Source organism: Oncorhynchus masou, chromosome 1 (genome assembly GCF_036934945.1).
Source record: "Oncorhynchus masou masou isolate Uvic2021 chromosome 1, UVic_Omas_1.1, whole genome shotgun sequence".
NCBI classification, from domain to species: Eukaryota; Metazoa; Chordata; class Actinopteri; order Salmoniformes; family Salmonidae; genus Oncorhynchus; species Oncorhynchus masou.
The window spans coordinates 76,342,229-76,368,974 of NC_088212.1; the positions used below are offsets into that span (position 1 = coordinate 76,342,229).

Below are 26,746 nucleotides of genomic sequence, written 5' to 3' on the forward strand. Positions count from 1 at the left end.
ATTTAGGAGATGTTTTAGGGCTTGATTCAGTGTGTTCAGTCAGTGTTTGTGAATCAGTGTGAGATGGTAGCAGTGTAAATGTTTGATGAAAGGATGGGGTACAGCAGGATAGGAAACACCTGTTCTCAGCTCTCCTATCTGTCTGGTGTGAGATAAGGATTCTCTGTAGTACCATAGGAAATATGTATCAAGGCATGGAGATACGCTATAGTCACCTTGTGTTCTTAATGGTGTGATCAACATGGGCATCCTGACCTGGCAACCAGAGGTTCCCGCTTGCTTGATACCCTGAGGAAGGAGGGTTGGAGGGAGAGAGAGAGAGAGAGAGAGAGAGAGAGAGAGAGAGAGAGGAAGAGAGAGAGAGAGAGACAGAGAGAGAGAGAGAGAGAGAGAGAGAGAGAGAGAGAGAGAGAAAGAGGGGGGGAGAGAGGGAGAGAGAGAGAGAGAGAGAGAGAGAGAGAAAGAGGGGGGGAGAGAGGGAGAGGGAGAGAGAGAGAGAGAGAGAGAGAGAGAGAAGGAGAGAGAGAGAGAGAGGGGGGAGAGAGGGAGAGAGAGAGGGGGGAGAGAGGGAGAGAGAGAGAGAGAGAGAGAGAAAGAGAGGGGAGAGAGGGAGAGAGAGAGAGAGAGAAAGAGAGGGGAGAGAGGGAGAAGGGGAGATAGTGAGATAGGGAGAGAGAGGGAGAGAGGGAGATAGGGAGAGGGGGAGAGAGAGAGAGAGAAAGAGAGGGAGAGAGGGAGAGAGAGAGGGGGGAGAGAGAGAGGGAGAGAGGGAGAGAGAGAGGGGGGAGAGAGGGAGATAGGGAGATAGGGAGAGGGGGAGAGAGAAAGAGAAAGAGAGGGAGAGAGAGAAGAAGAAGAATGGTAAATACAATGAAAAGCAGGTCTTGTCATTTAAATTGATTGATCCCAATTCATTTTGACATGAAAAAAGGTATCTCTGTATGGGGAGGGGGGAATGGGCCAGTGTGTGTGTGTCGCATAAAACAACGGGAGGAGGAAGAGGAGGAACAGCAGAGTGAAAAAGTGAAGACAGAGAAGAAGGAAGTGGAGGAGAGGAGAGGAGAGGAGCTGCTTCTGCGCTAATAGAGCCACTTCCTTCCTAGCATGCAGCCTAGCTGTGGGACAGGCCTGAGGCCCAGCCATCCATTCACACCAGTTTGCTTCTCACTGCATATTTTTTAGCCTTGTTTTCCATTCCCTGACACATGCTATATTACTGTTCAAGGCTTGAAAAAGATAGAAGCCATTTCTCCCAGAGATCCCCTGCAGGGCCTCAAAGAGGAAAATACATTCAGCAGCCAGAATAGAGAAGGTAGCACCTCTGGCAAACCCACAACACAGTTTGATAATATCACAGGTAAGTCCAAGAATCGAAAATTGGGGACATTTTTGTGGTTGTATTAGGAACACACTATAAAGAACATACAGGGTTCCCTGGTTCCAAAACCTGAACCAAGTGTTAGCTTCAGACTGGTGTTATACCAGGAGCTATAGTCTAGTAATTACAACTGCTTTGAATGTCAGACCTTTGGTGATTGAGTTGACACAGGATCAGTCCAGCCAATAGTCTGGTGGGAGAGCAGAGGGCTGGCAGAGCAGTGTGTGTCTCTCTCTGTGTGTGTGTGTAGGCTGGCAGAGCAGAGTCAGAGTCCTTTGTGACAGTGCTCCACTACAGTAACTGCTGTACAGCTGCAGCCACACACAGCAGCTCTCAAACTGACCCAGCTATGACCTAGTTACCTCCCCTCACCCACGACCCTCCCAACCAGCAGCAGCAGATGAGTGGTGCGGAGGGCACCACCACCACCACCCAGCCCTGTGCCCCAGCCCAGGCTACCCTGCCAGTCTGTCCTCAGAGAGGGGATGTCCCCGCCAGCATCGGATGCCAGCGGGCTCTGACCTTGGGTAGTCTCAATGGATGACTCTCCTCTGTGAGCCAGCAAAGCGCTCCATTGACTCACATGTGTATACACACACCACTGGGCACAGGCATAGCCATACACACACACACAAACACACACACCTATCATACACACACACACACACACAAACACACCAAACGTACACATACACACAAACACAGGCCCCATGGGAGTGCACTGATCCAGCCCCGTGGCCATCTGCCTTGGCTAAGCCTCTGTATGGTGTGTGGTGTGCTGGCCTAGCCTGTCAGTGAAGCTGTTCTCCACTGGACCACATCCAGCTCTGCCTCAGTCTCTGAGCACTGGGAGACACATCTCTACTACTGGGGCCTGGGGAACCTCACTCATTACTCCTTTGGTGCTTAGGTACATACCAAGACAAATGACCTTGGATTTAGTGAAGACGCAATCAAAACTCTGGAAATCTAGAACAAACACTTATTTACCCCACTGATAAGTAAGTATCAGAGTATTACAGTATCATCAACCTTAACAACAGAACCGAGGCCAAAACATGTTCTATTAGTTCTAATACTTCCACAGGGAGTCATAACCAGGGGTCATCTATGTTTGGGCCAGTGGACTGTATGACTGTGGCTGATCTCTGTGACTGGAAGTGTGAGTTTGGGACAGCTCTGACTGTGAGTGTACTGTACCTACCAGGGCAGCTGTGTGTCCCTGGGCCCCGACACTGGTCCCCGTGGTGCTGACGCTGCTGGGGAGGCGGCCGCGGACAGCTGGGACGGCCATGATGGCAGAGCTGGTGCCTGTGGTGGGGGTGGGGGTGGCTTTGGCCTGCGGCAGAGGCTGGATCAGGGAATGCTGAATGTTGAGCAGAGACAGCCGCAGGGCCGGGAGGCTTTTCTGTTGACGGGCAGATCACACACAACAGGGGTATTAACATACCGTACATAGTAAAAATAAGCCATTAAATGTTTTTTATTTCTTCTAAATTATCAAATGTGCAAATTATTCTTACATTGTTGTACAAATATAGATATCATTATCACAAATAATTCTCCCAAATCGTGAATATTAAAATGACGTGTATTATACTTGACATGTAGGCTCAATGGACAAGTGCTCATCCATTAGCCAAACATTTGGGACAAACACTCCAGCAGTAGACCTGAAAAATGTTTGGTCTGTGGCATATTTTGATGTATACGTCCTAACATTGCATGACAACATGACTGTGTTTGTGGCTGGCTGGCTCTGCTCTGCTCAGGCAGGGAAGGCTGGGTGGCTGGCTGGCTCTGCTCTGTAGAGGGAGGGAAGGCTGGGTGGCTGGCTGGCTGGCTCTGCTCTGCGCAGGGAGGGAGGGAAGGAGGGCTGGCTGGCTCTGCTCTGTGGAGGGAGGGAAGGCTGGGTGGGTGGCTGGCTGGCTGGCTCTGCTCTGTGGAGGGAGGGAGGGAAGGCTGGGTGGCTGGCTGGCTCTGCTCTGCGCAGGGAGGGAGGGAAGGAGGGCTGGCTGGCTCTGCTCTGTGGAGGGAGGGAAGGCTGGGTGGGTGGCTGGCTGGCTCTGCTCTGCTCAGGGAGGGAAGGAGGGCTGGCTGGCTCTGCTCTGTGGAGGGAGGGAAGGCTGGGTGGCTGGCTGGCTCTGCTCTGCTCAGGGAGGGAAGGCTGGGTGGCAGTGGCATGATGTGACACTCATCACGGATGGCTGGAGAGGCCTGCTGGCTACTGGCACGGACAGCTGCAGGGGCCACTGTCACACAGAGTCTGAAGTCAGGCCAGGGGAGCTGCCCCTGCCTGGGTCACATGGGCTGGCCTCTCCACTGCCACTCTGGCTGTTTTACGTTCTCCACCTTTCTCCTGAAGGGTACACTTGCACACTTTCTTACATTGATTTTATAACATTGTATATAACATTGTATAAACTCCCTCCAGACAATGTTTTCACCAACCAATGCTTTTACATCCATGACGAGGAGTGTCCAAATGTATCCTGAGTAGATACAGTACAAACCTTGAGGAAGGGGACCAGGTAGGGCTGAGGAGACGACTTGAGCTCTGACTGCAGTCTGTTGGTGAACTCCTCAGGCTCAATCTTAGCATCCTGTGAGCGGGAGAAGAGAGGGAGGTTTATTAACCCCGTCAGCTCCTTGTTATGTGATGTGACACACTTGTACAACAGAGAGCAGAGCATGTGATTGAGGCGATGTGCAATGTGATTTCTGAGCACATTGAGATGAGGTGAAATCACCTCAACGACGGTGTTGATATTGATTCATATTTTAACATCCCCCTGGGATACATCTCATTAACAGCTCTGAATAAATAATATCCTAAACAACAGCATCCCTCTGGATCATGTTAGAGTTTAATGCTGCCATCTAGAGATGAAGAAATACATTACATCACACAACCTGTCAACGTCAGAAATATTCTTCCTCCACTCTTAGGCTCCCCATTTTGGTTCCAGGTAGAATTAATTTGGGTTCCATTTGTAAAGGGCTCTACCTAGAATCAAAAGGGTTCTTCAAGGGGTTATCTTATTTGGACAGCCAAAGAACCCTTTTCGGTTCTATATAGTACCTTTTTTTCTAAGAGTGTAGGGCAAAGAAAGTAGCATTCCATGTTTCTCTGTTGATAACACAGTAATGTAGAGATAATGTAGAAATAATGTAATGATGTGGTAATGTAGAGGTAAATTATGAGTTACGGTAGTGAGACTCACCAGTAGATCCTGGACCAGTGACTTGACATTTTTGGAGGTCTCAGGTGATGGAGAGTTGTGGGAAGCCAGCTTTATCAGGGTGGCCAAGAAGTTCTTACACTTCTTCACATTCTCCTGCATCTCCTAGGAAATTGCAAATTCAATAAGCATGTAAAGATATGATTTTATCAATAAATATGTAGGATACTTTATCGCTCAGTGTTTGTGGATCGGAGTGGACCCCGGGGAAGAGTCTGTGAGTGCACAGTGGGGCAAAAAAGTATTTACTCAGCCACCAATTGTGCAAGTTCTCCCACTTAAAAAGATGAGAGAGTCCTGTAATTTTCATCATAGGTACATTTCAACTATAACAGACAAAATGAGTAAAAGAAATTCAGAAAATCACATTGTAGGATTTTTAATGAATTTATTTGCAAATTATGGTGGAAAATAAGTATTTGGTCACCTACAAACAAGCAAGATTTCTGGCACTCACAGACCTGTAACATCTTCTTTAAGAGGCTCCTCTGTCCTCCACTCGTTACCTGTATTAATGGCACCTGTTTGAACTTGTTATCAGTATAAAAGACACCTGTCCACAACCTCAATCAGTCACACTCCAAACTCCACTATGGCCAAGACCAAAGAGCTGTCAAAGGACACCAGAAACAAAATTGTAGACCTGCACCAGGCTGGGAAGACTGAATCTGCAATAGGTAAGCAGCTTGGTTTGAAGAAATCAACTGTGGGAGCAATTATTAGGAAATGAAAGACATACAAGACCACTGATAATCTCCCTTGATCTGGGGCTCCACGCAAGATCTCACCCCGTATGGTCAAAATGATCACAAGAACGGTGAGCAAAAATCCCAGAACCACACGGGGGGACCTAGTGAATGACCTGCAGAGAGCTGGGACCAAAGTAACAAAGCCTACCATCAGTAACACACTACGCCGCCAGGGACTCAAATCCTGCAGTGCCAGACGTGTCCCCCTGCCTAAGCCAGTACATGTCCAGGCCCGTCTGAAGTTTGCTATAGAGCATTTGAATGATCCAGAAGAAGATTGGGAGAATGTCATATGGTCAGATGAAACCAAATGACTTTTTGGGAAAAACCAAAGAACACCATCCAAAGAACACCATACCTACTGTGAAGCATGGGGGTGGAAACATCATGCTTTGGGGTTGTTTTTCAGCAAAAGGGACCAGCACGACTGATCCGTGTAAAGGAAAGAATGAATGGGGCCATGTATCGTGAGATTTTGAGTGAAAACTTCCTTCCATCAGCAAGGGCTTTGAAGATGAAACGTGGCTGGGTCTTTCAGCATGACAACGATCCCAAACACACCGCCCGGGCAACGAAGGAGTGGCTTCGTAAGAAGCATTTCAAGGTCCTGGAGTGGCCGAGCCAGTCTCCAGATCTCAACCCCATAGAAAATCTTTGGAGGGAGTTGAAAGTCCGTGTTGCCCAGCAACAGCCCAAAAACATCACTGCTCTAGAGGAGATCTACATGGAGGAATGGTCCAAAATACCAGCAACAGTGTGGGTTTACCTTGTGAAGACTTACAGAACACGTTTGACCTCTGTCATTGCCAACAAAGGGTATTTAACAAAGTATTGAGATAAACTTTTGTTATTGACCAAATACTTATTTTCCACCATAATTTGCAAATAAATTCATTAAAAATCCTATAATGTGATTTTCTGGATTTTTCCCCCTCATTTTGTCTGTCATAGTTGAAGTGTACCTATGATGAAAATTACAGGCCTCTCTCATCTTTTTAAGTGGGAGAACTTGCACAATTGGTGGCTGACTAAATACTTTTTTGCCCCACTGTATGTACATGTGTTTGTGTGTGAGGCTATGCCCACTATGCCCAGCTGTGTGGGGCCATGGCCATGGTAGAGACACAGCCAGCTTGCTGGCAGCTGTGACAGCACTGGGGCTTGAGGAGCCTAACCAGCCCAGAGGAGGCCGGCAGACTGGAGCAGAGCAGAGTACAGACCTGGGAGATGACAGAGGCTCCTGAGACTACAGGGACGCTGGTCTGTGGGGGCAGGGCTGGCTGTGAGGCAGCCTGGGCCCCAGCCTGGACCTGGGGGGCCATTACCACGGGGGCCTGTTGGGGAGCCGTCACTGCCACAGCCGGCGCCATGGGGCCCTTCTGGAAGAGCAAGGAGCAGACAGAGAGATAAACAGGACGTGAAGGGAGCTTCCAGCAAGGCCACAGAGAACAGGAGGGAAACAGCACGGCGCTCCTGTCACATCGGGTGTCCTGACTTCTGTGGACATTGCTGAACAGAGAGGAGGGGAGGAGAGGGGACTGGGGGACATTCAAGGAAAACAGCTCCTCCCAATAATGATGTACCTGACTAGAAAACCCTAAACATACCAGTAATCCCCCACCTGTGTCCCCCCACTGGTCTTGGACAAAACTCTGTAAAGTTCCAGCAATAGACAAATAATTCAATTTTGACTGAATTTATCATTCAATAATTAACTCTCTACTCTGTTAAAAGGGTCAGATGGGATGCGCCCAGATTAGAAACATTTGTAGGTTTGTGTAGGTAAAGAGGTGAGGAGGAGGAGGAAGAGGAGGAAGAGGAGGCGGACGACGACGAAAAGGAGGAGAAAGGGGAGAAGGAAGAAGAGGAACAGGATGAAGGGATGGAGGGTCTGAGAGGGATGGAAGGATGGAGAGATGGGAAGTTCTGAAGTGGAGAGTCTGCTCATAGAAGGTGGCGCAGTGGAGGAGGAGATCTGGAGGACAGGACTAGAAGTGGGAGAGGGAAACGGCACCATCTTGGCCTGGAAAGGAGGGCATGGCCGAATAGCCTGAGAGGTCACAGGACACTGCAGAAAATAAACAGAGAGAAAGAAAAAGAGACAGGGTCAGTGCAGGAGGAGGGGCGGTGAGACAGGGTCAGTGCAGGAGGAGGAGCAGGTGAGACAGGGTCAGTATAGGAGGAGGGGCAGTGAGACAGGGTCAGTATAGGAGGAGGGGCGGTGAGACAGGGTCAGTATAGGAGGAGGGGCGGTGAGACAGGGGTAGTATAGGAGGAGGGGCAGGTGAGACAGGGTCAGTATAGGAGGAGGGGCGGTGAGACAGGGGCAGTGCAGGAGTAGGAGCAGGTGAAACAGGGTCAGTATAGGAGGAGGGGCAGCGAGACAGGGTCAGTATAGGAGGAGGAGCGGTGAGACAGGGTCAGTATAGGAGGAGGGGCGGTGAGACAGGGTCAGTATAGAAGGAAGGGCAGGTGAGACAGGGTCAGTGCAAGAGGAGGGGCGGTGAGACAGGGTCAGTATAGGAGGAGGGGCAGGTGAGACACGGTCAGTATAGGAGGAGGGGCGGTGAGACAGGGTCAGTATAGGAGGAGGGGCGGTGAGACAGGGTCAGTATAGGAGGAGGGGCGGTGAGACAGGGTCAGTATAGGAGGAGGGGAGGTGAGACAGGGGCAGCATAGGAGGAGGGGCGGTGAGACAGGGTCAGTATAGGAGGAGGGCCGGTGAGACAGGGTCAGTATAGGAGGAGGGGCGGTGAGACAGGGTCAGTATAGGAGGAGGGGCGGTGAGACAGGGTCAGTAAAGGAGGAGGGGCAGGTGAGACAGGGTCAGTATAGGAGGAGGGGCGGTGAGACAGGGTCAGTATAGGAGGAGGGGCGGTGAGACAGGGTCAGTATAGGAGGAGGGGCAGGTGAGACAGGGTCAGTATAGGAGGAGGGGCGGTGAGACAGGGTCAGCATAGGAGGAGGGGCGGTGAGACAGGGTCAGTATAGGAGGAGGGGCAGGTGAGACAGGGTCAGTATAGGAGGAGGGGCGGTGAGACAGGGTCAGTATAGGAGGAGGGGCGGTGAGACAGGGGCAGCATAGGAGGAGGGGCGGTGAGACAGGGTCAGTGCAGGAGGAGGGGCGGTGAGACAGGGGCAGTGCAGGAGTAGGAGCAGGTGAGACAGGGTCAGTATAGGAGGAGGGGCGGTGAGACAGGGGCAGTGCAGGAGTAGGAGCAGGTGAGACAGGGTCAGTATAGGAGGAGGGGCAGTGAGACAGGGTCAGTATAGGAGGAGGAGCGGTGAGACAGGGTCAGTATAGGAGGAGGGGCGGTGAGACAGGGTCAGTATAGGAGGAGGGGCAGGTGAGACAGGGTCAGTATAGGAGGAGGGGCGGTGAGACAGGGGTAGTATAGGAGGAGGGGCAGGTGAGACAGGGTCAGTATAGGAGGAGGGGCGGTGAGACAGGGGCAGTGCAGGAGTAGGAGCAGGTGAAACAGGGTCAGTATAGGAGGAGGGGCAGCGAGACAGGGTCAGTATAGGAGGAGGAGCGGTGAGACAGGGTCAGTATAGGAGGAGGGGCGGTGAGACAGGGTCAGTATAGAAGGAAGGGCAGGTGAGACAGGGTCAGTGCAAGAGGAGGGGCGGTGAGACAGGGTCAGTATAGGAGGAGGGGCAGGTGAGACACGGTCAGTATAGGAGGAGGGGCGGTGAGACAGGGTCAGTATAGGAGGAGGGGCGGTGAGACAGGGTCAGTATAGGAGGAGGGGCGGTGAGACAGGGTCAGTATAGGAGGAGGGGAGGTGAGACAGGGGCAGCATAGGAGGAGGGGCGGTGAGACAGGGTCAGTATAGGAGGAGGGCCGGTGAGACAGGGTCAGTATAGGAGGAGGGGCGGTGAGACAGGGTCAGTATAGGAGGAGGGGCGGTGAGACAGGGTCAGTAAAGGAGGAGGGGCAGGTGAGACAGGGTCAGTATAGGAGGAGGGGCGGTGATACAGGGTCAGTATAGGAGGAGGGGCGGTGAGACAGGGTCAGTATAGGAGGAGGGGCAGGTGAGACAGGGTCAGTATAGGAGGAGGGGCGGTGAGACAGGGTCAGCATAGGAGGAGGGGCGGTGAGACAGGGTCAGTATAGGAGGAGGGGCAGGTGAGACAGGGTCAGTATAGGAGGAGGGGCGGTGAGACAGGGTCAGTATAGGAGGAGGGGCGGTGAGACAGGGGCAGCATAGGAGGAGGGGCGGTGAGACAGGGTCAGTGCAGGAGGAGGGGCGGTGAGACAGGGGCAGTGCAGGAGTAGGAGCAGGTGAGACAGGGTCAGTATAGGAGGAGGGGCGGTGAGACAGGGGCAGTGCAGGAGTAGGAGCAGGTGAGACAGGGTCAGTATAGGAGGAGGGGCAGTGAGACAGGGTCAGTATAGGAGGAGGAGCGGTGAGACAGGGTCAGTATAGGAGGAGGGGCGGTGAGACAGGGTCAGTATAGGAGGAGGGGCAGGTGAGACAGGGTCAGTGCAGGAGGAGGGGCGGTGAGACAGGGTCAGTGCAGGAGGAGGAGCAGGTGAGACAGGGTCAGTATAGGAGGAGGGGCAGTGAGACAGGGTCAGTATAGGAGGAGGGGCGGTGAGACAGGGTCAGTATAGGAGGAGGGGCGGTGAGACAGGGTCAGTATAGGAGGAGGGGCGGTGAGACAGGGGTAGTATAGGAGGAGGGGCAGGTGAGACAGGGTCAGTATAGGAGGAGGGGCGGTGAGACAGGGGCAGTGCAGGAGTAGGAGCAGGTGAAACAGGGTCAGTATAGGAGGAGGGGCAGTGAGACAGGGTCAGTATAGGAGGAGGAGCGGTGAGACAGGGTCAGTATAGGAGGAGGGGCGGTGAGACAGGGTCAGTATAGGAGGAAGGGCAGGTGAGACAGGGTCAGTGCAAGAGGAGGGGCGGTGAGACAGGGTCAGTATAGGAAGGGTGGCGGTGAGACAGGGTCAGTATAGGAGGAGGGGCGGTGAGACAGGGTCAGTAGAGGAGGAGGGGCAGGTGAGACAGGGTCAGTATAGGAGGAGGGGAGGTGAGACAGGGGCAGCATAGGAGGAGGGGCGGTGAGACAGGGTCAGTATAGGAGGAGGGGCAGGTGAGACAGGGTCAGTATAGGAGGAGGGGCAGGTGAGACAGGGTCAGTATAGGAGGAGGGGCGGTGAGACAGGGTCAGTATAGGAGGAGGGGCAGTGAGACAGGGGCAGCATAGGAGGAGGGGCGGTGAGACAGGGTCAGTGCAGGAGGAGGGGCGGTGAGACAGGGTCAGTATAGGAGGAGGGGAGGTGAGACAGGGGCAGCATAGGAGGAGGGGCGGTGAGACAGGGGCAGTATAGGAGGAGGGGCAGGTGAGACAGGGTCAGTATAGGAGGAGGGGCGGTGAGACAGGGTCAGTATAGGAGGAGGGGCGGTGAGACAGGGGCAGCATAGGAGGAGGGGCGGTGAGACAGGGTCAGTGCAGGAGGAGGGGCAGGTGAGACAGGGTCAGTATAGGAGGAGGGGTGGTGAGACAGGGTCAGTGCAGGAGGAGGGGCAGGTGAGACAGGGTCAGTATAGGAGGAGGGGCGGTGAGACAGGGTCAGTATAGGAGGAGGGGCGGTGAGACAGGGTCAGTATAGGAGAAGGGGCGGTGAGACAGGGTCAGTATAGGAGGAGGGGCGGTGAGACAGGGTCAGTATAGGAGGAGGGGCGGTGAGACAGGGTCAGTATAGGAGGAGGGGCAGGTGAGACAGGGTCAGTATAGGAGGATGGGAGGTGAGACAGGGTCAGTATAGGAGGAGGGGCGGTGAGACAGGGTCTGTATAGGAGGAGGGGAGGTGAGACAGGGTCAGTATAGGAGGAGGGGCAGGTGAGACAGGGTCAGTATAGGAAGGGTGGCGGTGAGACAGGGTCAGTATAGGAGGAGGGGCGGTGAGACAGGGTCAGCATAGGAGGAGGGGCGGTGAGACAGGGTCAGTATAGGAGGAGGGGCAGGTGAGACAGGGTCAGTATAGGAGGAGGGGCGGTGAGACAGGGTCAGTATAGGAGGAGGGGCAGGTGAGACAGGGTCAGTATAGGAGGAGGGGCAGGTGAGACAGGGTCAGTATAGGAGGAGGGGCGGTGAGACAGGGTCAGTATAGGAGGAGGGGCGGTGAGACAGGGTCAGTATAGGAAGGGTGGCGGTGAGACAGGGTCAGTATAGGAGGAGGGGTGGTGAGACAGGGTCAGTATAGGAGGAGGGGCGGTGAGACAGGGTCAGTATAGGAGGAGGGGCGGTGAGACAGGGTCAGCATAGGAGGAGGGGCGGTGAGACAGGGTCAGTATAGGAGGAGGGGCGGTGAGACAGGGTCAGTGCAAGAGGAGGGGCGGTGAGACAGGGTCAGTATAGGAAGGGTGGCGGTGAGACACGGTCAGTATAGGAGGAGGGGCGGTGAGACAGGGTCAGCATAGGAGGAGGGGCGGTGAGACAGGGTCAGTATAGGAGGAGGGGCGGTGAGACAGGGTCAGTATAGGAGGAGGGGCGGTGAGACAGGGGTAGTATAGGAGGAGGGGCAGGTGAGACAGGGTCAGTATAGGAGGAGGGGCGGTGAGACAGTGGCAGTGCAGGAGTAGGAGCAGGTGAGACAGGGTCAGTATAGGAGGAGGGGCAGTGAGACAGGGTCAGTATAGGAGGAGGAGCGGTGAGACAGGGTCAGTATAGGAGGAGGGGCGGTGAGACAGGGTCAGTATAGGAGGAAGGGCAGGTGAGACAGGGTCAGTATAGGAGGAGGGGCAGGTGAGACAGGGTCAGTATAGGAGGAGGGGCAGGTGAGACAGGGTCAGTATAGGAGGAGGGGCAGGTGAGACAGGGGCAGTATAGGAGGAGGGGCAGGTGAGACAGGGTCAGTATAGTAGGAGGGGCAGGTGAGACAGGGTCAGTATAGGAGGAGGGGCGGTGAGACAGAGTCAGTATAGGAGGAGGGGCGGTGAGACAGGGTCAGTATAGGAGGAGGGGCAGTGAGACAGGGTCAGTATAGGAGGAGGGGCGGTGAGACAGGGTCAGTATAGGAGGAGGGGCGGTGAGACAGGGTCAGTATAGGAGGAGGGGCAGGTGAGACAGGGTCAGCATAGGAGGAGGGGCGGTGAGACAGGGTCAGTATAGGAGGAGGGGCAGGTGAGACAGGGGCAGCATAGGAGGAGGGGCGGTGAGACAGGGTCAGTATAGGAGGAGGGGCAGGTGAGACAGGGTCAGTATAGGAGGATGGGCGGTGAGACAGGGTCAGTATAGGAGGAGGGGCGGTGAGACAGGGTCAGTATAGGAGGATGGGCGGTGAGACAGGGTCAGTGCAGGAGGAGGGGCGGTGAGACAGGGGCAGCATAGGAGGAGGGGCGGTGAGACAGGGTCAGTATAGGAGGAGGGGCGGTGAGACAGGGTCAGTATAAGAGGAGGGGCGGTGAGACAGGGTCAGTGCAGGAGGAGGGGCATGAGACAGGGTCAGTATAGGAGGAGGGGCGGTGAGACAGGGGCAGTGCAGGAGGAGGAGCAGGTGAGACAGGGTCAGTATAGGAGGAGGGGCGGTGAGACAGGGTCAGTATAGGAGGAGGGGCGGTGAGACAGGGTCAGTATAGGAAGGGTGGCGGTGAGACAGGGTCAGTATAGGAGGAGGGGCGGTGAGACAGGGTCAGTATAGGAGGAGGGGCGGTGAGACAGGGTCAGTATAGGAGGAGGGGCAGGTGAGACAGGGTCAGTATAGGAGGAGGGGCGGTGAGACAGGGGCAGCACAGGAGGAGGGGAGGTGAGACAGGGTCAGTGCAGGAGGAGGGGCGGTGAGACAGGGTCAGTATAGGAGGAGGGGCGGTGAGACAGGGTCAGTATAGGAGGAGGGGCGGTGAGACAGGGTCAGTATAGGAGGAGGGGCGGTGAGACAGGGTCAGTATAGGAGGAGGGGCGGTGAGACAGGGTCAGTATAGGAGGAGGGGCGGTGAGACAGGGTCAGTATAGGAGGAGGGGCAGGTGAGACAGGGTCAGTATAGGAGGATGGGAGGTGAGACAGGGTCAGTATAGGAGGAGGGGCGGTGAGACAGGGTCTGTATAGGAGGAGGGGAGGTGAGACAGGGTCAGTATAGGAGGAGGGGCAGGTGAGACAGGGTCAGTATAGGAAGGGTGGCGGTGAGACAGGGTCAGTATAGGAGGAGGGGCGGTGAGACAGGGTCAGTATAGGAGGAGGGGCGGTGAGACAGGGTCAGTATAGGAGGAGGGGCGGTGAGACAGGGTCAGTGCAAGAGGAGGGGCGGTGAGACAGGGTCAGTATAGGAACGGTGGCGGTGAGACAGGGTCAGTATAGGAGGAGGGGCGGTGAGACAGGGTCAGCATAGGAGGAGGGGCGGTGAGACAGGGTCAGTATAGGAGGAGGGGCAGGTGAGACAGGGTCAGTATAGGAGGCGGGGCGGTGAGACAGGGTCAGTATAGGAGGAGGGGCAGGTGAGACAGGGTCAGTATAGGAGGAGGGGCAGGTGAGACAGGGTCAGTATAGGAGGAGGGGCGGTGAGACAGGGTCAGTATAGGAGGAGGGGCGGTGAGACAGGGTCAGTATAGGAAGGGTGGCGGTGAGACAGGGTCAGTATAGGAGGAGGGGTGGTGAGACAGGGTCAGTATAGGAGGAGGGGCGGTGAGACAGGGTCAGTATAGGAGGAGGGGCGGTGAGACAGGGTCAGCATAGGAGGAGGGGCGGTGAGACAGGGTCAGTATAGGAGGAGGGGCGGTGAGACAGGGTCAGTGCAAGAGGAGGGGCGGTGAGACAGGGTCAGTATAGGAAGGGTGGCGGTGAGACACGGTCAGTATAGGAGGAGGGGCGGTGAGACAGGGTCAGCATAGGAGGAGGGGCGGTGAGACAGGGTCAGTATAGGAGGAGGGGCGGTGAGACAGGGTCAGTATAGGAGGAGGGGCGGTGAGACAGGGGTAGTATAGGAGGAGGGGCAGGTGAGACAGGGTCAGTATAGGAGGAGGGGCGGTGAGACAGTGGCAGTGCAGGAGTAGGAGCAGGTGAGACAGGGTCAGTATAGGAGGAGGGGCAGTGAGACCGGGTCAGTATAGGAGGAGGGGCGGTGAGACAGAGTCAGTATAGGAGGAGGGGCGGTGAGACAGGGTCAGTATAGGAGGAGGGGCAGTGAGACAGGGTCAGTATAGGAGGAGGGGCGGTGAGACAGGGTCAGTATAGGAGGAGGGGCGGTGAGACAGGGTCAGTATAGGAGGAGGGGCAGGTGAGACAGGGTCAGCATAGGAGGAGGGGCGGTGAGACAGGGTCAGTATAGGAGGAGGGGCAGGTGAGACAGGGTCAGTATAGGAGGAGGGGCGGTGAGACAGAGTCAGTATAGGAGGAGGGGCGGTGAGACAGGGTCAGTATAGGAGGAGGGGCAGTGAGACAGGGTCAGTATAGGAGGAGGGGCGGTGAGACAGGGTCAGTATAGGAGGAGGGGCGGTGAGACAGGGTCAGTATAGGAGGAGGGGCAGGTGAGACAGGGTCAGCATAGGAGGAGGGGCGGTGAGACAGGGTCAGTATAGGAGGAGGGGCAGGTGAGACAGGGGCAGCATAGGAGGAGGGGCGGTGAGACAGGGTCAGTATAGGAGGAGGGGCAGGTGAGACAGGGTCAGTATAGGAGGATGGGCGGTGAGACAGGGTCAGTATAGGAGGAGGGGCGGTGAGACAGGGTCAGTATAGGAGGATGGGCGGTGAGACAGGGTCAGTGCAGGAGGAGGGGCGGTGAGACAGGGGCAGCATAGGAGGAGGGGCGGTGAGACAGGGTCAGTATAGGAGGAGGGGCGGTGAGACAGGGTCAGTATAGGAGGAGGGGCGGTGAGACAGGGTCAGTGCAGGAGGAGGGGCATGAGACAGGGTCAGTATAGGAGGAGGGGCGGTGAGACAGGGGCAGTGCAGGAGGAGGAGCAGGTGAGACAGGGTCAGTATAGGAGGAGGGGCGGTGAGACAGGGTCAGTATAGGAGGAGGGGCGGTGAGACAGGGTCAGTATAGGAAGGGTGGCGGTGAGACAGGGTCAGTATAGGAGGAGGGGCGGTGAGACAGGGTCAGTATAGGAGGAGGGGCGGTGAGACAGGGTCAGTATAGGAGGAGGGGCAGGTGAGACAGGGTCAGTATAGGAGGAGGGGCGGTGAGACAGGGGCAGCACAGGAGGAGGGGAGGTGAGACAGGGTCAGTGCAGGAGGAGGGGCGGTGAGACAGGGTCAGTATAGGAGGAGGGGCGGTGAGACAGGGTCAGTATAGGAGGAGGGGCGGTGAGACAGGGTCAGTATAGGAGGAGGGGCGGTGAGACAGGGTCAGTATAGGAGGAGGGGCGGTGAGACAGGGTCAGTATAGGAGGAGGGGCAGGTGAGACAGGGTCAGTATAGGAGGATGGGAGGTGAGACAGGGTCAGTATAGGAGGAGGGGCGGTGAGACAGGGTCTGTATAGGAGGAGGGGAGGTGAGACAGGGTCAGTATAGGAGGAGGGGCAGGTGAGACAGGGTCAGTATAGGAAGGGTGGCGGTGAGACAGGGTCAGTATAGGAGGAGGGGCGGTGAGACAGGGTCAGTATAGGAGGAGGGGCGGTGAGACAGGGTCAGTATAGGAGGAGGGGCGGTGAGACAGGGTCAGTGCAAGAGGAGGGGCGGTGAGACAGGGTCAGTATAGGAACGGTGGCGGTGAGACAGGGTCAGTATAGGAGGAGGGGCGGTGAGACAGGGTCAGCATAGGAGGAGGGGCGGTGAGACAGGGTCAGTATAGGAGGAGGGGCAGGTGAGACAGGGTCAGTATAGGAGGAGGGGCGGTGAGACAGGGTCAGTATAGGAGGAGGGGCAGGTGAGACAGGGTCAGTATAGGAGGAGGGGCAGGTGAGACAGGGTCAGTATAGGAGGAGGGGCGGTGAGACAGGGTCAGTATAGGAGGAGGGGCGGTGAGACAGGGTCAGTATAGGAAGGGTGGCGGTGAGACAGGGTCAGTATAGGAGGAGGGGTGGTGAGACAGGGTCAGTATAGGAGGAGGGGCGGTGAGACAGGGTCAGTATAGGAGGAGGGGCGGTGAGACAGGGTCAGCATAGGAGGAGGGGCGGTGAGACAGGGTCAGTATAGGAGGAGGGGCGGTGAGACAGGGTCAGTGCAAGAGGAGGGGCGGTGAGACAGGGTCAGTATAGGAAGGGTGGCGGTGAGACACGGTCAGTATAGGAGGAGGGGCGGTGAGACAGGGTCAGCATAGGAGGAGGGGCGGTGAGACAGGGTCAGTATAGGAGGAGGGGCGGTGAGACAGGGTCAGTATAGGAGGAGGGGCGGTGAGACAGGGGTAGTATAGGAGGAGGGGCAGGTGAGACAGGGTCAGTATAGGAGGAGGGGCGGTGAGACAGTGGCAGTGCAGGAGTAGGAGCAGGTGAGACAGGGTCAGTATAGGAGGAGGGGCAGTGAGACAGGGTCAGTATAGGAGGAGGGGCGGTGAGACAGAGTCAGTATAGGAGGAGGGGCGGTGAGACAGGGTCAGTATAGGAGGAGGGGCAGTGAGACAGGGTCAGTATAGGAGGAGGGGCGGTGAGACAGGGTCAGTATAGGAGGAGGGGCGGTGAGACAGGGTCAGTATAGGAGGAGGGGCAGGTGAGACAGGGTCAGCATAGGAGGAGGGGCGGTGAGACAGGGTCAGTATAGGAGGAGGGGCAGGTGAGACAGGGGCAGCATAGGAGGAGGGGCGGTGAGACAGGGTCAGTATAGGAGGAGGGGCAGGTGAGACAGGGTCAGTATAGGAGGATGGGCGGTGAGACAGGGTCAGTATAGGAGGAGGGGCGGTGAGACAGGGTCAGTATAGGAGGATGGGCGGTGAGACAGGGTCAGTGCAGGAGGAGGGGCGGTGAGACAGGGGCAGCATAGGAGGAGGGGCGGTGAGACAGGGTCAGTATAGGAGGAGGGGCGGTGAGACAGGGTCAGTATAGGAGGAGGGGCGGTGAGACAGGGTCAGTGCAGGAGGAGGGGCATGAGACAGGGTCAGTATAGGAGGAGGGGCGGTGAGACAGGGGCAGTGCAGGAGGAGGAGCAGGTGAGACAGGGTCAGTATAGGAGGAGGGGCGGTGAGACAGGGTCAGTATAGGAGGAGGGGCGGTGAGACAGGGTCAGTATAGGAAGGGTGGCGGTGAGACAGGGTCAGTATAGGAGGAGGGGCGGTGAGACAGGGTCAGTATAGGAGGAGGGGCGGTGAGACAGGGTCAGTATAGGAGGAGGGGCAGGTGAGACAGGGTCAGTATAGGAGGAGGGGCGGTGAGACAGGGGCAGCACAGGAGGAGGGGAGGTGAGACAGGGTCAGTGCAGGAGGAGGGGCGGTGAGACAGGGTCAGTATAGGAGGAGGGGCAGGTGAGACAGGGTCAGTGCAGGAGGAAGGGCAGGTGAGACAGGGTCAGTGCAAGAGGAGGGGCGGTGAGACAGGGTCAGTATAGGAGGAGGGGCGGTGAGACAGGGTCAGTATAGGAGGAGGGGCGGTGAGACAGGGTCAGTATAGGAGGAGGGGCAGGTGAGACAGGGTCAGCATAGGAGGAGGGGCGGTGAGACAGGGTCAGTATAGGAGGAGGGGCAGGTGAGACAGGGTCAGTATAGGAGGAGGGGCGGTGAGACAGGGTCAGTATAGGAGGAGGGGCGGTGAGACAGGGTCAGTATAGGAGGAGGGGCGGTGAGACAGGGTCAGTATAGGAGGAGGGGCAGGTGAGACAGGGTCAGTATAGGAGGAGGGGCGGTGAGACAGGGTCAGTATAGGAGGAGGGGCGGTGAGACAGGGTCAGTGCAGGAGGAGGGGCAGGTGAGACAGGGTCAGTATAGGAGGAGGGGCGGTGAGACAGGGGCAGTGCAGGAGTAGGAGCAGGTGAGACAGGGTCAGTATAGGAGGAGGGGCAGTGAGACAGGGTCAGTATAGGAGGAGGGGCAGGTGAGACAGGGTCAGTGCAAGAGGAGGGGCGGTGAGACAGGGGCAGCATAGGAGGAGGGGCGGTGAGACAGGGTCAGTGCAGGAGGAGGGGCGGTGAGACAGGGTCAGTATAGGAGGAGGGGCGGTGAAACAGGGTCAGTATAGGAGGATGGGCGGTGAGACAGGGTCAGTATAGGAGGAGGGGCGGTGAGACAGGGGCAGCATAGGAGGAGGGGCGGTGAGACAGGGTCAGTATAGGAGGAGGGGCAGGTGAGACAGGGGCAGCATAGGAGGAGGGGCGGTGAGACAGGGTCAGTATAGGAGGAGGGGCAGGTGAGACAGGGTCAGTATAGGAGGATGGGCGGTGAGACAGGGTCAGTATAGGAGGAGGGGCGGTGAGACAGGGTCAGTGCAGGAGGAGGGGCGGTGAGACAGGGGCAGCATAGGAGGAGGGGCGGTGAGACAGGGGCAGTATAGGAGGAGGGGCAGGTGAGACAGGGTCAGTATAGGAGGAGGGGCGGTGAGACAGGGTCAGTGCAGGAGGAGGGGCATGAGACAGGGTCAGTATAGGAGGAGGGGCGGTGAGACAGGGGCAGTGCAGGAGGAGGAGCAGGTGAGACAGGGTCAGTATAGGAGGAGGGGCGGTGAGACAGGGTCAGTATAGGAGGAGGGGCGGTGAGACAGGGTCAGTATAGGAAGGGTGGCGGTGAGACAGGGTCAGTATAGGAGGAGGGGCGGTGAGACAGGGTCAGTATAGGAGGAGGGGCGGTGAGACAGGGTCAGTATAGGAGGAGGGGCAGGTGAGACAGGGTCAGTATAGGAGGAGGGGCGGTGAGACAGGGGCAGCACAGGAGGAGGGGAGGTGAGACAGGGTCAGTGCAGGAGGAGGGGCGGTGAGACAGGGTCAGTATAGGAGGAGGGGCAGGTGAGACAGGGTCAGTGCAGGAGGAAGGGCAGGTGAGACAGGGTCAGTGCAAGAGGAGGGGCGGTGAGACAGGGTCAGTATAGGAGGAGGGGCGGTGAGACAGGGTCAGTATAGGAGGAGGGGCGGTGAGACAGGGTCAGTATAGGAGGAGGGGCAGGTGAGACAGGGTCAGCATAGGAGGAGGGGCGGTGAGACAGGGTCAGTATAGGAGGAGGGGCAGGTGAGACAGGGTCAGTATAGGAGGAGGGGCGGTGAGACAGGGTCAGTATAGGAGGAGGGGCGGTGAGACAGGGTCAGTATAGGAGGAGGGGCGGTGAGACAGGGTCAGTATAGGAGGAGGGGCAGGTGAGACAGGGTCAGTATAGGAGGAGGGGCGGTGAGACAGGGTCAGTATAGGAGGAGGGGCGGTGAGACAGGGTCAGTATAGGAGGAGGGGCGGTGAGACAGGGTCAGTATAGGAGGAGGGGCGGTGAGACAGGGGCAGTATAGGAGGAGGGGCGGTGAGACAGGGGCAGTATAGGAGGAGGGGCGGTGAGACAGGGGCAGCATAGGAGGAGGGGCGGTGAGACAGGGGCAGCATAGGAGGAGGGGCGGTGAGACAGGGGCAGTATAGGAGGAGGGGCGGTGAGACAGGGTCAGTATAGGAGGAGGGGCGGTGAGACAGGGGCAGTATAGGAGGAGGGGCGGTGAGACAGGGTCAGTATAGGAGGAGGGGCAGGTGAGACAGGGTCAGTATAGGAGGAGGGGCGGTGAGACAGGGTCAGTATAGGAGGAGGGGCGGTGAGACAGGGTCAGTGCAGGAGGAGGGGCAGGTGAGACAGGGTCAGTATAGGAGGAGGGGCGGTGAGACAGGGGCAGTGCAGGAGTAGGAGCAGGTGAGACAGGGTCAGTATAGGAGGAGGGGCAGTGAGACAGGGTCAGTATAGGAGGAGGGGCAGGTGAGACAGGGTCAGTGCAAGAGGAGGGGCGGTGAGACAGGGTCAGTATAGGAGGAGGGGCGGTGAGACAGGGTCAGTATAGGAAGGGTGGCGGTGAGACAGGGTCAGTATAGGAAGGGTGGCGGTGAGACAGGGTCAGTATAGGAAGGGTGGCGGTGAGACAGGGTCAGTATAGGAGGAGGGGCGGTGAGACAGTGTCAGTATAGGAGGAGGGGAGGTGAGACAGGGGCAGCATAGGAGGAGGGGCGGTGAGACAGGGGCAGTATAGGAGGAGGGGCAGGTGAGACAGGGTCAGTATAGGAGGAGGGGCGGTGAGACAGGGGCAGCATAGGAGGAGGGGCGGTGAGACAGGGTCAGTGCAGGAGGAGGGGCAGGTGAGACAGGGTCAGTGCAGGAGGAGGGGCGGTGAGACAGGGTCAGTATAGGAGGAGGGGCAGGTGATACAGGGTCAGTGCAGGAGGAGGGGCGGTGAGACAGGGTCAGTGCAGGAGGAGGGGCGGTGAGACAGGGTCAGTATAAGAGGAGGGGCAGGTGATACAGGGTCAGTGCAAGAGGAGGGGCAGGTGGGACAGGGTCAGTATAGGAGGAGGGGCAGGTGAGACAGGGTCAGTGCAGGAGGAGGGGCGGTGAGACAGGGTCAGTGCAGGAGGAGGGGCGGTGAGACAGGGTCAGTATAAGAGGAGGGGCAGGTGAGACAGGGTCAGTGCAGGAGGAGGGGCGGTGAGACAGGGTCAGTGCAGGAGGAGGGGCGGTGAGACAGGGTCAGTATAAGAGGAGGGGCAGGTGATACAGGGTCAGTGCAAGAGGAGGGGCAGGTGGGACAGGGTCAGTATAGGAGGAGGGGTGGTGAGACAGGGTCAGTATAGGAGGAGGGGCGGTGAGACAGGGTCAGTATAGGAGGAGTGGCAGGTGAGACAGGGTCAGTGCAGGAGGAAGGGCAGGTGAGACAGGGTCAGTATAAGAGGAGGGGCAGGTGAGACAGGGTCAGTATAGGAGGAGGGGTGGTGAGACAGGGTCAGTATAAGAGGAGGGGCAGGTGAGACAGGGTCAGTATAGGAGGAGGGGTGGTGAGACAGGGTCAGTATAGGAGGAGGGGCGGTGAGACAGGGTCAGTATAGGAGGAGGGGCGGTGAGACAGGGTCAGTATAGGAGGAGGGGCGGTGAGACAGGGTCAGTGCAGGAGGAGGGGCATGAGACAGGGTCAGTATAGGAGGAGGGGCGGTGAGACAGGGGCAGTGCAGGAGGAGGAGCAGGTGAGACAGGGTCAGTATAGGAGGAGGGGCGGTGAGACAGGGTCAGTATAGGAGGAGGGGCGGTGAGACAGGGTCAGTATAGGAAGGGTGGCGGTGAGACAGGGTCAGTATAGGAGGAGGGGCGGTGAGACAGGGTCAGTATAGGAGGAGGGGCAGGTGAGACAGGGTCAGTATAGGAGGATGGGAGGTGAGACAGGGTCAGTATAGGAGGAGGGGCGGTGAGACAGGGTCAGTATAGGAGGAGGGGCGGTGAGACAGGGTCAGTGCAGGAGGAGGGGCATGAGACAGGGTCAGTATAGGAGGAGGGGCGGTGAGACAGGGGCAGTGCAGGAGGAGGGGCAGGTGAGACAGGGTCAGTATAGGAGGAGGGGCGGTGAGACAGGGTCAGTATAGGAGGAGGGGCGGTGAGACAGGGTCAGTATAGGAAGGGTGGCGGTGAGACAGGGTCAGTATGGGAGGAGGGGCGGTGAGACAGGGTCAGTATAGGAGGAGGGGCAGGTGAGACAGGGTCAGTATAGGAGGAGGGGCGGTGAGACAGGGGCAGCACAGGAGGAGGGGAGGTGAGACAGGGTCAGTGCAGGAGGAGGGGCGGTGAGACAGGGTCAGTATAGGAGGAGGGGCAGGTGAGACAGGGTCAGTGCAAGAGGAGGGGCGGTGAGACAGGGCCAGTATAGGAAGGGTGGCGGTGAGACAGGGTCAGTATAGGAGGAGGGGCGGTGAGACAGGGTCAGTATAGGAGGAGGGGCGGTGAGACAGGGTCAGTATAGGAGGAGGAGCGGTGAGACAGGGTCAGTATAGGAAGGGTGGCAGTGAGACAGGATCAGTATAGGAGGAGGGGCGGTGAGACAGGGTCAGTATAGGAGGAGGGGCGGTGAGACAGGGTCAGTATAGGAGGAGGGGCAGGTGAGACAGGGTCAGTATAGGAGGAGGGGCGGTGAGACAGGGTTAGTATAGGAGGAGGGGTGGTGAGACAGGGTCAGTAAAGGAGGAGTGGCGGTGAGACAGGGTCAGTATAGGAGGAGGGGCGGTGAGACAGGGTCAGTATAGGAGGAGGGGCGGTGAGACAGGGTTAGTATAGGAGGAGGGGTGGTGAGACAGGGTCAGTAAAGGAGGAGTGGCGGTGAGACAGGGTCAGTATAGGAGGAGGGGTGGTGAGACAGGGTCAGTATAGGAGGAGGGGAGGTGAGACAGGGTCAGTATAGGAGGAGGGGCGGTGAGACAGGGTCAGTATAGGAGGAGGGGCAGGTGAGACAGGGTCGGTATAGGAGGAGGGGCGGTGAGACAGGGTCAATATAGGAGGAGGGGTGGTGAGACAGGGTCAGTATATGAGGAGGGGCGGAGAGACAGGGTCAGAGGTGGGGAGGTGGTGAGACAGGGTCAGTATAGGAGGAGGGGTGGTGAGACGGGGTCAGAGGTGGGGGGTGGTGAGACAGGATCAGTATAGGAGGAGGGGCAGAGAGACAGGGTCAGAGGTGGGGGGGGTGAAGAAGGAGAGAGAGAATGACAAAGAGAGAGGGGACAGAGAGAAAACACAAAAACAATGTGCCTTCAAGACGAGGAGAAGTGCAACATGCCTTGAAGACATGGAGGAGAAAGGTCATTATAGTAGGAAGTGACAGTAAATCACTGTGGATCCACAGGATGAAACAGAGAGGATCTGATCTGATCCAGAGATGAACAGAAGAGAAAACACTGTGATGCTGATGCCGAGGGTGAGGTACAGTAATACTATTCAATGGGAAGTTCTAAATAAGTTCCTCTAATGCACATATGTCAGAGTCAAGGCCCGCGGGCCACATCCGGCCCGCGAGAAGGTTTTTTACGGCCCCTGGGATGATCTTGATTTATTATTAGAACCGGCCCGCAGACCGCAGCAAGCCGGCAGCCCGCAGATCTTTTACACGCACCAATACTACATTTCCCACAATGCAACGGTGACGCACCGAGCAGTAGGCTGCTTCATTTCAATATTTATTGGCACAGCAGTCGTCAGCATCACAGTAAAATTAACTTTCAGATACCCATCAAAAATGGCAAAACGGAAGGTGGACACTGAGAACCGGGGTTTCAAACAAGGTGGGAGTCGGAGTATATGTTCACGGAGGTAGCTGGAAAACCTGTGTGTCTTCTGTGTGGAGAAAGTGTGGCGGTACTGAAAGAGTATAATCTGAGACGACATTATGAAACGAAACACGCGGACAAAAACAAGAATATGGACATGGAACAAAGGCTACAAAAGGCAGAGGAATTAAAACGAGGCCTCAAATCTCGACAGGCTCTGTTCAAAAAAGCCAAATCACAAGGCCAGGCTGCTGTCAAGGCCAGTTTTATTTTGGCAGAAGAGATCGCTAAATCAGCCCGGCCATTTACGGAGGGGGATTTCATCAAAAACTGCATGATTAAAGTTTGTGACGAAGTTTGCCCAGAAAAAAGGCAACTCTTTTTAAATGTGAGTCTGAGCAGAAACACCATTGCCGAGAGAGTAGACCAGTTGTACATCAATCTAAAAGAGCAGCTTGTGAAAAAGGGAAAAGATTTCATTGCATATTCCTTGGCTGTGGATGAGAGCACCGACATTTCTGACATTGCCCAGTTGTCAATTTTCATCCGCGGAGTGGACTCCAGCCTAAGCGTGACAGAGGAGTTTTTGGCTTTACGTCCTATGCATGGCACAACTACGGGGCATGATTTGTATGAAGAGGTGTCAAGATGTGTAAATGAGATGGAGCTGCCTTGGGAAAAACTCGTGGGTTTGACAACCGACGGAGCACCTGCGATGTGTGGACACAGGAGCGGACTGGTGGCGAAGATACGGGAAAAGATGCAAGAGGAAAACGCGACAGGTGAGCTGACAGCTTATCATTGTATCATACACCAGGAAGCGTTGTGCGGTAAAGCCTTGAAAATGGAGCATGTAATGAGCATCATCACGCGCACAGTTAACTTTATCAGAGCCAAAGGTTTGAATCACCACCAGTTCAAGGCATTTCTGACGGAGTTAGAAACGGAGCATGGTGATTTGCCTTATCACACAGAGGTGCGATGGCTAAGCCAGGGAAAGGTGCTTCAAAGATGTTTCGAGCTTCGTGAGGAGATTTGTCTGTTCTTGGACAGCAAAGGGAAAGACACAACACAACTCCGAGACGAAATGTTTCTGTGTGAAATGGCTTTTCTGTGTGACATTACGAGTCATCTGAATGCAATGAACTTGCAGCTGCAGGGTCGGGATCATGTCATCTCTGATATGTACAGTACAGTGAAGGCATTTAAAACCAAACTGACTCTGTGGGAGACGCAGATGCGGAAAGAAAATTTGAGCCACTTTCCCAGCTGCCAGACCATGAAAGAGAAGCTCTCTACCAGTGCGTTCCCGAGCGCACAGTTGGCTGATAAAATAGGTATGCTTGCCGCTGACTTTCGACGCCGATTTGCTGACTTTGAAGCACAAAAAGCAGGTTGGAACTGCTCGGTAACCCATTTGCTGTTGACGTGGAAAGCTCACCACCAAACCTCCAAATGGAGTTGATTGACCTCCAATGCAATGATGCACTGAGGGCAAAATATGCGGCAGTGGGTGCTGCGGAGTTCGCCCGTTTCCTCCCCGACACAATGCCCCAGCTGCGCATCCAGGCTGCTCAAACGTTGTCTATGTTTGGCAGCACATACCTGTGTGAACAACTTTTTTCTTTGATGAACCTGAACAAAACATCACACAGAAGTCGACTTACTGCTGAACACCTCCACTCAATTCTGAGGATTTCCTCAGCTCAGAGCCTTACCCCGAATATTGATGAACTTGTGGAAAAGATGGGACACCACCAAGTATCACCCTCAACCTCAAACAAGTGAACATTACTGTGCAATCACATATTTAGAGTTTTTACTCAGTTCAAGTTTAAAAGTTAAAGTTTAATATTTGTTTTCACTGCATGTTACTTCTCCTTAAACAAAGTGTTGTTTTTGATTAATAGATTTTTGCACTTTATTTTATTGTATTTCAATCCAATTATATTTTAAAAATATTTCAGTTGAGTGGATGATAGAAAATTGCTATTATTGTTTTTTTCTTTGAAGTAAATTTAGCCCACTTTTGCTAAAATAGAAAATATAGGCTACTGATGGTGCCTTGAATACCGGTTTCTTTCATTTAATGTTCATGTTATGGGGATTTTTATATAAAGGAAATTTGTCTTTTGTGTCTGTTGAAAATTAAAGATTACTGACAGAGCCATAAGAAAATATTGCTTTATTTATCTGATCATATTGGAATATATTTGTTAGGTTTTCAGTAGGTTCAATTAGGTTCACTAGACTATATGCGTCATTTAAAAATTTTTCAATGAACATTCGAACAGTCCGGCCCTCGGCTTGTAGCTAAATTTTTTATTTGGCCCTCCGTCCATTTGACTTTGACACCCCTGCTCTAATGCAATGAGGGTCACAACTAATATGAATGAATCAGTGTCCTTAAAATGTTTTCCTTTTTATTAACCCCTTCTTCTCCCCAATTTCGTGGTATCGTATTGGTAGTTACAGTCTTGTTTCATCGCTGCAACACAGTAACACAGTACAGTCCTTTACTAGACAATCCAGATTATTGTACCCACTGTCACGACAGAAGCCTCTCTTCACAGCACCAGGGCAGACAGTGAGAGGGAGGGCTGGGCACTACCAAACACAGTACCATGCTGGTGGGAGGGAAAAATCTAACACTGTACCATGCTGGTGGGAGGGAAGAATCTAACACAGTACCATGCTGGTGGGAGAGCAGTGGCTGGGCACCATGTAACACAGTACCATGCTGGTGGGAGGGCTGGGTACTAAGTAACACAGTACCATGCTGGTGGAAGGGCTGGGTACTAAATAACACAGTACCATGCTGGTGGGAGGGCTGGGTACTAAGTAACACAGTACCATGCTGGTGGGAGGGCTGGGTACTAAGTAACACAGTACCATGCTGGTGGGAGGGCTGGGTACTAAGTAACACAGTACCATGCTGGTGGAAGGGCTGGGTACTAAATAACACAGTACCATGCTGGTGGGAGGGCTGGGTACTAAGTAACACAGTACCATGCTGGTGGGAGGGCTGGGTACTAAGTAACACAGTACCATGCTGGTGGGAGGGCTGGGTACTAAGTAACACAGTACCATGCTGGTGGGAGGGCTGGGTACTAAGTAACACAGTACCATGCTGGTGGAAGGGCTGGGTACTAAGTAACACAGTACCATGCTGGTGGGAGGGCTGGGTACTAAGTAACATAGTACCATGCTGGTGGGAGGGCTGGGTACTAAGTAACACAGTACCATGCTGGTGGAAGGGCTGGGTACTAAGTAGCACAGTACCATGCTGGTGGGAGGGCTGGGTACTAAGTAACACAGT

At 55.5% G+C, this 26,746-nt stretch overlaps 1 protein-coding gene across 1 annotated transcript in view; it reads right to left on the minus strand.

The window, feature by feature from the left end:
* The window catches only part of LOC135550854 (transcription initiation factor TFIID subunit 4-like), a 128,680-nt gene that overhangs the window by 79,579 nt on the left and 22,355 nt on the right, over nt 1-26,746 (minus strand). Inside the window, exons 3-7 of the mRNA XM_064982028.1 lie at nt 6,590-6,748; nt 4,603-4,725; nt 3,892-3,981; nt 2,583-2,786; nt 216-288 (exon numbers count right to left, since the gene is read on the minus strand). Coding sequence (XP_064838100.1) covers nt 216-288; nt 2,583-2,786; nt 3,892-3,981; nt 4,603-4,725; nt 6,590-6,748 — 649 coding nt within the window. The remainder of the gene's footprint in view (nt 1-215; nt 289-2,582; nt 2,787-3,891; nt 3,982-4,602; nt 4,726-6,589; nt 6,749-26,746) is intronic.